Here is an 11,040-nt window from a genome sequence, read left to right on the forward strand (position 1 = left end):
CCAACTTCAGACAAATAAAATTCTACGCAATATACTTATTTTGTGGAGCTCCAGCCATAATCATACAGCCTTGTGAGAATTGTGGAATATGCATATTATTAGGAAGAACTAGAATTTCTTTTAATAAGGTGCAGTTATCAGAAATTGTAAGTAGCATAAGTATCCAAAAATATTTACTTCTGCTAGGATGCATTGTGTGATTTTATGCTGCATTTAGCACATTTGAGCCTTCACAACTATTCTAAATAACCTAAGCACTTGTAGCTCTTGACAAAAGGCTAATCCCACATCTCATAAATGATTTCTGGTATTAGATGCAAAAGGCTGCCAGTATCACGAGGGTTTTTTTGGGTTTTTTTGTTTTTAATGAGAGCCAAATGAAATCATACTCCTGCTCTTGAACTACGAGTTCTTTTGTTCTTGATTTGGTTGTTGCAGCTGTTGCAGCAACCCTAGACACATGGCTGATGTGTACCCTGTTTAGCATATACTGTGGGTGCAATTAGTTTTAAAGCCCCTTCCTGCATTATTTTTCCTTCCTGGTTTGTTTGGGGGTTTTTTTGGTTTTTTTGTTTTGCTTTTAATTGTGAAGCAAAGTTTTCCTGAAGCTTATTTATAGTGTCACAGAAAGGATAGGGAGAAAGAAGAAAGTTCTTACAACTTCAGCCCATACACAGGAAGAACAATGCAAGTTTACCTACTAAAACCCCACCTCCCACCCTACCCACACAAAAGCAGAATACACACTGGAACCTTCTTATTCAAAACTAGTTTTATTTTTAAAAATAAGTTGAATGCATAGCACTCACAAGCATTCCATTGTTTTGGACATTTTGCATTTAGGAGAACCATTCTCATTTATGCCATAAAAACCACATTTTGGTTCTAGTAGTAAGAACAGTGTGTTTTTAATGTACACTGCTAAAGCCTCTTTAAATAACATTGAAACTGTTCAATGTACATTTTCTCTGTAGTCATTACGCAATGGTAGTGTCAGAAAAAAACAGACTAAGTAATAAATTAACCAGTATGTAGTGGATATTTTTACAGTTGACCTAATGTCTCAAAATAGTCAAATAAAAAATACCCTATTAAATGTAAATTTGCAGTATTGACTAGCTGAATAATCCCCCCGCCCATTATAATTCCAGTGTTAAGTATTAGTTAAATTTTTATATATCAAATGCCTATGGGATAAGTACTAATAACCCCAAAAAAGAAAAGCGTTTGCTGCTGTGTCATGAATAAAGATGATAAATCAGCTGATTTACAGATTTTATGGAAAAAATGCTACAGGCACCTGCTGTTATTTCAAGTCATGGTCTATTACAAGATTGTACATTCATAGCATCAGAGGTAGTTAGAGCACTGAGGACTTGGATACAGTATTGCAACAAAATGAAACCAGCAGAAAGAAGTCCATTTCCCTCTTAAAATGGTAGCAACGCTGAATAAAAAGCATGGCATCTTATGAGATGGAAAGCCTCTACTTAACACTACACTTAGACATGGGGAAATATTCACTAGTAAATGAAGAGAGGAGAGGAAAAAACAACAAAAAACAACAAAACCAAACCAACTTGCATTTTAATTAAGAACTGACTACACTATGTCTATTTCAAAGTTGTCTCGCTAGCATAAAGCAAAGGGTCATCTCTTCATTCACCCTCCTATTCCTCTTGACTTGCACATACATGCTACAAAAGCACATGACAAAATTGAGATTTATGTAAAAAAACAAAACAAAAACCAAAACTGAAAATCAACCACACAACAAAACAAGAGAAACAGGATTTCTTCTCCTCAACAATAGTTTTTTGTAGCATGTTATCATTCAGCTCCAGGAAGAATGAACACAGATGTCCTCCCTCTATTCCAAACATTATGGGAAGACCCCCTCTCTTGTGAAAAAGTCTTCATCTTGATAATGTCTCTTAATTGCCTATGCTTTCAAAACAGTCTCTGTAATATTCACAGTACTTCATTAGATGGTACACAATTTTAAATGCTGCCACTAAAACAGGGGAGAAGGTGGCAAAATAACAAATAAAAATGTCTTAAGCCCACATACTATAAAGATACTTGAAACAGGAAGAGTCCTTTCATCCATATCTCTTCCTCTCATGTTGTACCATGGGCGAAAGTCAGATATCTTCTTCTATTAAAAAAAAAAAATAAAAAAAAAATCCTCCATTAATATCTCCACTGTCATTTTCATCCAAGAGTTGGACAAACGAAGCTTTCTACCCTTAGACTACCCACTCCACAGGAGAGACATGTAATTCCATAGTTATGAATTAGCACCTTAATTGTGATAAAGCAGTTCACTCTGTAATAATTTTTGATCCACCCGTTTAGAAGAATAAGTCTGTGCATTTTCTTCTGGAACTCCTAAATAGTAGAAGAAAAAGTTGCTTGCTATTACCTGAGAATTTCCCTCCACTATAAAGCCTGAGAGAAATGGATTTCTATAAGCATTTAACTGTACTTTTTTTGTACAAGTGATACTGTCAGTACAACTGGAGGATACTTTCTATGGGTTAACAATGCATGTGTGTTTGAGCATGTGCATACAGAGGAATCACAGCCACTGTAGTAGTTCTGATACAGTACAAGTTCAGCTGAAACTTTTTTCTTCAATTACACAATACCACACAGCAGGGCAGTAGGTCACATCTACATACTGTGAACACTAACATATCCCTTTGGTATGCTGCATATAGATGCCCTGAAGAAAAGCCACTCCATAGTCTCTCCCCTCTCTACCTCCCTCCCTCAAGTTATACCAAATTAAGTGTACAATCCAGCAGCACCGAATAATGAGTAGAAAATTCCCTGAGTTAGTATGGAAGAGTTACTTTAAACATAAAAAGAAAAGGGAGGAGAAAAGAAGCAAAAACATAGTGTCTGTTCTGTGAGATACAAAACTTAAAAGCTAGCTGTTAACTCAAACGCCTTAGCCTAAAGCAAACATCCAGCACAAGTGCTTGACAAAGGGGCAAGAGTATGGAGTTAACCAGATGAGATTTGTTTCTTTCTGTGATTCCCAGATATCTGGAAAAGTCTGGCGTTTAACGGATTCTTAAGTTTCAGTACATTTAAAGTATGTTTTAATACTGTATGGTGGTATTACATAAATGTCTTCAAAATAATACTGCATATCTCCTTCATTGAAAGGCATGTCTGTAGTGAGGCCACAGCTATTTTTCTTTTTGACTAGTATTTAAAGACGTGCATTATAAGCACAGAGTATTCTGAGTGCCAGAGTAAGGAGTTATTATTACCACTATTACCCCCAGGTATAAATATTCTTTTCAGAGGGCATTCTGTGTCCTTACTTTTGCAGTCTGTATTTGAGCTACAGCAATGGGTGCCAATCCAGTTGCTTTTTTCCTCCCAGAATGACACTTTTTATTCAATTTGTTTCCCTCAAAATTATATGAGGTTCGACAAAAAAACAAAACAAGTCCCCTCAACCTCCTACCTCAAAAATACAAGCACAAAACCATCTTGTATTTATCACCTCTCAAAGCAGGGAGTAACACAGGAATACCGTCCATTCACCTGGTAACTCCGATTGTAGGAGACACTTACACATGGCTTCACTTCTAGTGGAACAGTTAGTGACATGGCAGCACCAGTCTGTACATGGCCTCGACCCTGAACACTAGACTGTAAGGCAGAAGGGCAAGTCTGAAGGGGGCAAGATGCTGTGTGATTAGATGATATCTGCTGACAGTTTTGCTGCTGTGATGTCTGATGGTGATACTGTAATGAAGATTGATGAGCTTGGAGATACTGTGTTACGTGCTGTTGAGCATTAGCCTGCTGGGCAGCTGGAGCTGGGGTCTGAAATACAATGTGTTGAGCAGACTGAGCATGTTGTCCTTTTTGCTTGTTTGCTTCCTTCACATCATTGTCGTGTGCACTAAAACAAATTGAGAGGACAGAATACATGAAATAGATACTAAAATAATTTTAAGTATTTGGATTAACTTTTAAGAGTGTTCTAGCATATACTGCAATTATCTGAAAGTTTCTAAAGCTTTTTTTCTAAGAAAAAAAAAATTTTAACCTATCCTTTAATATCAACTAAGGTTTTAAAATTTATTTCTTTAGGATACAATTTCTTTTCAGCATTTAATTTTATTTCATAGAAATACAGAACAAAGACAAAAGTAAAGTACAATACAAATCATACATCTTAAATTATATAAAAATTCAATAAAATATTAATGTTAGTATTAATACCAATATTAAAATATTATATGGTATTATATACAAATTAAATTATATACAAATCATATATCTTAAATTACGACTGCAATAAGGTCTGTTAGTGTACTGCAATAAAATGACCAATTACCAGTTTTTCCTAAAAGATTGCTAACTTTTTATGGGGCACTGCAGAGATGACTGAAAGGCTTTGCCTCCTTCCCTTACCCCAACATGTTCCAGGAGAATACTGAAAACACTTCTGCAACAGCACTTGAATGCTGTAGGTACTATCCCTTTCATTACAAATATTAGTAAAGTCAGAAGAGGCCACTAGGGGTAATGTCAAACTTGTATGGCACACATAATTCTTCTAGATACAGATATTCTTGTGCTTCTATGGAGGCCAATTGTATGAAGATTTGGGCAAGAACAAACTTTTGTAGAAAGGGAACAGTTAGGTGGCATATGTTTCAATCTCTAGGTTTAGAATAAAAGAACTGATTATGTAACATTGCTTCCCAGAAAGTTCATTTGGCACTTGTTAGCAGTTTTCTCATGTCAGGTGTATCTCTCCCACTGTAATGCAAAAATGGATACAACCTTGTGGTCATTTCCACACCCCAAAGCTGGCCACCCAAACAGTCTGCATTCTTGATTCATAATCCATTTGGACTATCATTTGAACTTCCAAGGCACAGAGTCTTCAAAATAAGTAGGAGGCTTCTATGCCTTTGATACTCTTCAAATACCTCTTTTTCCTCTCTGAGAAGAGTACAGAGGTTAGGAGCAAGCTATATAACAAATTCTCAAAGCATGCCAAAAGATGATCAGTGGATATGCAAGCCTAAAGTTTGTTTGTTGGAAGAACAGGGAAGAGGTTAGGTCTGATAAGGTTTTCTTTTTGGAAAGAACAGAACCATTATTACCCACAATATTACCTAACACCTAAATATTTTTAGAATAGGAAACATAAAATTCAGAAAGAAATTTACTTTCAGTGCTAGCAAAAATGAAGCATACCAGCAGATGCAGAGAAGTGCTTGAGAAGAGCTGATGTTGTTAACTTACATTAGTAGTCGCTCGATGCAGGGCACGAGGAAATCCCAAGAATACGCAGTGAGGTGATGGAGCCGCGTGGGCCACGTGGGTGAGAGACGCAAGATAATCCTCGAAGAAGCTACACATGCAGTAGCAACTAAAGAAGGGGCATAATTTAAAAACACGTGATCTAGAAAGAAGGAATAAGAAAAGATTCGTTTAAGATGGACATTGTCTGTTGAAACAACAAAGGAGTCATTATGTGAAACAGGAAACTCACCTTGCAGTGATACTTCCAGAAAGTAATCGGCGTATTTCGCCATATATAACTTAGTCTTTTCTAAGCAAACCATTGGCCATCCATCATGAAGATCAGTCTCATGGACAGCAATAGAAAGATAATAATCGATGAAATGAGCAGCAGTTGGGAGGCACAAATTCCACTGAAATGTTTCTAGCAACAGCAACTCCATATGAAGCAAGTTCTGTTTTGTTAGTACCAAATTCATGTTAGTCATACAACCCAAGCTGTTCAACTGTTCCAGTTTGGGAACGCTGTCTTCCTTTTCTTCAAATTTACCTTCAGGTGAACAGAGAGAGGAAGGGACAAAAAACAAAGGTTCAGCACAAGTGAACTATAAAGCAGATTGTTTCTAATGTCTGCATCGTCATTTGAATTGCACTATGTCAAACAAGCTTGACACGTTACTGCAGATAGAAAGCTCAAATGTCAGAGACAAAAAATACTTTATACTATAAATGGCAAAATTTCAGCAGATAATGTCAACCACTTCATACATTATTGTGCAGTAACATGTTTCCTGTTGGTTTTCCCATCCCAGCACACAGAAGCCAGTTGCCAAGATCAGAAGAAAGCTGCATTAGGACATCACTGGCACTGCATACACAAGTTTCTGTCACCAAATTACTGTATAATATGTCTCCATCATCAGTGAAACACCACTGCAATGTGACACAACACCACAGCATATGGCTTTAATCACCCTCCTGCCCTCACACAACCATTTTGTTTCTAAAACTCTTTAGAGTACAGCAGGAGCTCTAGCAAGCATGGCTGCTTTTAAAGCCTGATGATGTAGGTACATTTTTAGATTTGATATCTGATAAGATGCTCCAGCATTTCAAACAAGTAGATTTCTGCTATTTGTATCTAAAACCCCACACTGCCATATATACTGTTTCAACTTTAACACTACTAGCAACTTCAGCTTTCCTTGGACTTCAATTTGCAAGACCTGTGTGTTTTTAGCCTGGAGCAAAATTGTATATGTAGAAAATCCATTAAGAGGAGAAACAACTGCCACATTTCCATGGAGTTTGCCATATGGTTGTACTATTTCAATTTCACTGCAAATTCTTTCCATCTTACACTTTCTATTCAGCACTACATGTTATGTCGTAAATGTACATTTTTGCAGGACAGAACATTTGCTTGTTTTCCAGTGGTGGAGCTACTTATCAACACCAGTCCCAGTCTGTTAGTCCGTATCCCACACTCTAGTAATTACAGAAATTAAAGCTTTAGAGCCACATAATTTCTCTTCTTACTTCTACAACCTTATCAGACACATCACAGTGAAATTTGTCCAATTTACTGCATTGCTGATGAAACTGCTTGCTTAAGCCACCCAGGGCAAAAGTTCAAAATAGCATTCTGGTTTGTACTTTCTCAACCAATTAATACACTACTTCTCAGAAGAGCAAGTACAGCAGACTTTCAGAGCTCCACTTGCAGCTTTTCATGAAAGATGGCAAATGTGATTTTTTTTTTTCTTTTTTAATTGTAATTCTCTTCAGAACATGATTTTCTTTTGAAAATATGGCATCAGTTCAAAGACAATCCATTTTCCTAAATGGATTACACTAGTTTCTGTGGCAAGGTTTTCATACTTGGTACCTCATCCTTTGCCAAGAGAAGATTGCTGCCTGGTGGCATCCTGTCAAAGTTTACCCCCAAAAGGAAGCAGTATACCAAAAACACCCAACAACTAAGTGCTCTGTTTTTCAAGCAAAGAGGGCCTAGAGCTACAATGTGATACATGTTATCTGAGAAAATGAAAATGGATTCTGAGAAGCAGACAAGCAGAAACTGAACCAACAGTTGGTTACCCTACTAGGATATATTTCTCCGAATCCACTGGCTTAGAAACAAGCAAGGATCCCAGCAAACTACACTCTTTATCCTATCTATACCCATATCTAAAAGGGGCCCACAAATGTCAAAAGAAGGCTACACACCACAAGAATCTAGCTGAGGTCAATATAAGTAACACTGTTCACAATGAACATTTGTAGCTTCAGAGTACTGTGCATTCACCACTGTATTTCACCAGTATTACATTTAGTATGTGTCAACACAGGATGTATGTTATCCTTAGATTGCTTAAAGAACATGACAATTTATGAAATCTGAAATATTGCAGGACCATAAAGCACCAGCAGCAGGGTGCAGTAAACTCTGCATATTGTTAATTTATTCTTTTATTACAGGTATGCAATTTTCTCATTTCCAGCACTTGATCTTCCTTTTGAAATGTTCAAAATGAGTATTTTGAAAAACCTTGTTTTGAAATGTTCAGAGAAAGACAGTTTTTCTATTCCTACAATGCAGCTCTGAAAGTTCACCTTGGAACCATTTGTTTACAAGCATAAAGATTGTTTTTAATCAGAGTTTGTTTTTATTCCCCTCAGTTTTATCAGGTGCCAAGAGAAGCCAAAACGAGAGTCTAAAGGCTCTAACAGTTGGGCCAAACTGATATACACTCATCTGCCTGTCATTTATAACCACTTTGTTTCCCCAGTCTGCTGTATCCCATCAAGACACGCCTGGCATTTGGCAGTAGAACCTACATTGCTGTAGTTAAAAGTTTGGTGCTACATACTTACTTGCTAAAAGTAAACAGGAAAGAGCAACCACATGCAGCTGCTGTACAGATATGTCATAACGATCCATAAAGAGGTCCAACAGATACACAGCCAGATGTCGTGCAGCAGGACAGAGTCTGAACCGATTGCTCACAATGGCAATCAGATCTGCAAAGTATCTTCTCAGATGTAACTGGGGAGATTGGCCTTTGTAGGAGGGCAGCTTCAGCTCCTAAATGGACAGCAGCATGCAGTTTTATTAAAACCATCATTTAGTTTGAACTAGTATCAAATTAATATACTCAAAGTTATAGTTTCAAATTTCTCATGGAATTTTCAAAGGATTTCAGCCCTCTGCCTTCCGTTCCTATCATTTCATCACACTTTTCACAGAACAAAATCCAACTGATGTGTTACAGAACAACCAAAAAATAATTTTATTCTGCACAACATTAGTACAATAATTAAAAATGTAATATCTTTTCATTGGGCAACTGGCTAGAGTGACACCAGCTTTTACCATTTCCATTGTATTATCTCTACAGCAAAGGCTGCAGCTCCCAGGTGGGAAACTGAAAGGGTGTGTGAGTTCTCAGCTGCTTCAATGCCAAGTCCAACAGCTGAACTCAGGCAGGCCCCCAACCTTCCCCCGCCCCCGACAGAGCTCAATCTGAGCAATCAAGACTTTGTACTGAAGTATTCGCATGTTCCAATGCTGCCAGTTCTCCTGCAGGTGCTTCCAGGAAAAGGGCAGCTAGCTGAGCAACGTTAGGAAGAGGACCTGGAAGTGTAAATGTCTGCTGCATGGATATGTTTAAATCCTGACTGAATCTGATCTGATTGATGGTGCACTGACAGTGATTACAGTGTGCTGTCAGGCATAAATAAACCTCACTTGGTCTCAGATTTGGGGTGGGGAGGAATACAGATAGGGACACAGGACACAGAATAAAATCCCTACCAAACCACAGATGAGAAAAATGTATTTTGAATATAAAATCTGGACTACTAGAAAGAACATTATGCAGGCTCCTGCCAAGGCACTAGTATCTTCTCTTGAACATAGCAGACCCACAGTACAGTCTTCTGTTACCACAAATACATTTGAGTAAGACTGTGCTGCCCAGATTAAATAGGATTTTGAGTACAATTAAATTTCCAGTGGGACATTCTGATGACATCGATTTGGAATGGAGTTGTCCCAAACTTTAAAAGTTATAAAGTCGATTCAAAGTTCTGAAACATTCTAGTAAGTGAGAAAAAAAAAAAACAACAAACCCAACAGAAGCCCTACCCATACCTACTAAGCCTTAGAATTCACCTTTCACAATAAAAACTCGTTTTAAACTACTAACTAGTTTCAGTAACGGCAGCTTTGGCAGCAAGTAAATTATCCTGTCCTCGTTCCACCCCCTCCCACTTCCGCCCCTGCAACAAAAAAAAAGTTGCTTTAGCAGTTCCAAGAAAGACAATACACTCACCAAGCACTATCACGACACTAAAGCACATTTTTAAGCAGGTTCAGTCACTGTGAAGCGATTTTCAACTCTGAGCATAAAATGTGCTTAATTTGGAATGTAGCCCCAAAGAGCAACTTTGAGTCAGTCAAAGCAACTTCAAAGCAGTATTGCCTAATCCCCCTACTATTCTTACTGCACTTAATATTTGTTCAGTTATGTTTTTCGGTTGCGTTGTTTTTTGTTACAACAGTCCTTTCTGCAAAGTTTAACCTCGGACCCACTTACACATCCAAACAGAACCAAGCGCACCGTGCGACCCTTTTTAAAGTGTGGAAATAGAAAGAACTGTTCGGTCAGTCAGCTAAACTGTCAAGACTGAGGACAAAAAGTCTGAGCATTACCGGAGAGGAAGGCACGCCGTTTTTCAAGGTTTATAAAAGCAAACTCCATCAAAACCCCGCTCGGCCGCCTCACAAGCGCTTTCAAGCCCGCCCCGAGTGGCCGCGGCAGCTCCCCTCCCCTCCGGTTGTTAGAACCCTCCCTCACAAAGGCCCCGGGACCGCCAGCCCCCCGCTTCCCCGGCGCCGCGGGGCCGGGAGCAGCCTCCATCCCCCGGGCACCCCGCCGCTCCCCGCAGACCCGCCGCGATGGGCTACCTTGTAGCGAAGCGCTTGGTGGATGTCTGCAGCCAGCTGTCCTGTCCACCACTGCGCCTCCAGCTCCATCGGCGGGGCGGGGCGGCGCGGCAGCCGGGGCCTGGGCAGACGGGAGGAAGAGACGCTGGCTACGGGCTGGCGGGGCGGGACAGGAGGAGCAGCACTACCCTCATCCCTTCCTCGCTCGCCCCCGGTTATACGCTATCAGCTGCCGCCCGCGCCGCGGGGCCCCCCCGGCCCAGCTGGCCGCCATGCGGGGCACAAGTGAACCTCGTTAAGCCGCCCCCTCCCGCCACGGGGCACGGCCGGGCGAGGCGGGGCGAGGAGGAGCCGGCGGCCGCAGCTCCGGGGGTTAGCGCCCCGACAAAGGCCGGCGGCTCTTCCTCTGCCGAAGCCGCCACTCACCCTACGCGGCAGCGCGGCCAGCGGCCGCGGCGGGGCCTGGCCCGGGGCACCTGAGCGCGGCGCGGCGTCCCGAGGGCTTCCCCGCCATCACGCGGCGCCGCCCGCCTCACCCATTGTTAAAGGGCCGACCGGGCCGGCGTGTGTACAAAGCCAGGCAGCGCCTGCACGCGGCCGCCCGCCCGCCAATCGCCTGACGCCTTACAGCACGGCCCGCCCGCCGGGCGCCAATCGGGACGCGGCGCTCACAGGACACGCCGAGCCCCGAGCTCCGCGGCCACGAGTGAGAAGACTTTGGACCCGCGGAGCTGCCGTAGCCGCCCCGATAAAAGCCCTGGGAGGCGGGAGGGAGGGGCGGGAAGCTCCGCTCGGAGCTCCCA

The 11,040-nt window shown here is 41.0% G+C and overlaps 1 protein-coding gene across 1 annotated transcript; it reads right to left on the bottom strand.

Moving 5' to 3' along the window:
- Nucleotides 1-754: 754 nt before the first annotated feature.
- Nucleotides 755-10,539, bottom strand: CCNJ (cyclin J). The gene is made up of 5 exons (XM_030453534.1): nucleotides 10,259-10,539; nucleotides 8,164-8,374; nucleotides 5,537-5,836; nucleotides 5,287-5,446; nucleotides 755-3,928 (listed from the first exon to the last, which is right to left on the bottom strand). The coding sequence occupies exons 1-5, from the start codon at nucleotides 10,325-10,327 to the stop codon at nucleotides 3,520-3,522; spliced, it is 1,149 nt and encodes a 382-aa protein (XP_030309394.1). The 5' UTR covers nucleotides 10,328-10,539; the 3' UTR covers nucleotides 755-3,519.
- Nucleotides 10,540-11,040: the final 501 nt, after the last annotated feature.

The sequence above is a fragment of the Calypte anna genome, chromosome 6 (genome assembly GCF_003957555.1).
Source record: "Calypte anna isolate BGI_N300 chromosome 6, bCalAnn1_v1.p, whole genome shotgun sequence".
Classification (NCBI taxonomy): Eukaryota; Metazoa; Chordata; class Aves; order Apodiformes; family Trochilidae; genus Calypte; species Calypte anna.

Coding starts and splice junctions, on each gene's coding strand:
- CCNJ (XM_030453534.1), bottom strand. CDS start 10,327: ATGGAGCTGGAGGCGCAGTGGTGGACAGGACAGCTGGCTGCAGACATC. Junction 5,837..8,163: donor TTCCTGTTTACTTTTAGCAA/GTAAGTATGTAG, acceptor GTTCACCTGAAG/GTAAATTTGAAGAAAAGGAA. Junction 5,447..5,536: donor TCTGGAAGTATCACTGCAAG/GTGAGTTTCCTG, acceptor CCTTCTTTCTAG/ATCACGTGTTTTTAAATTAT.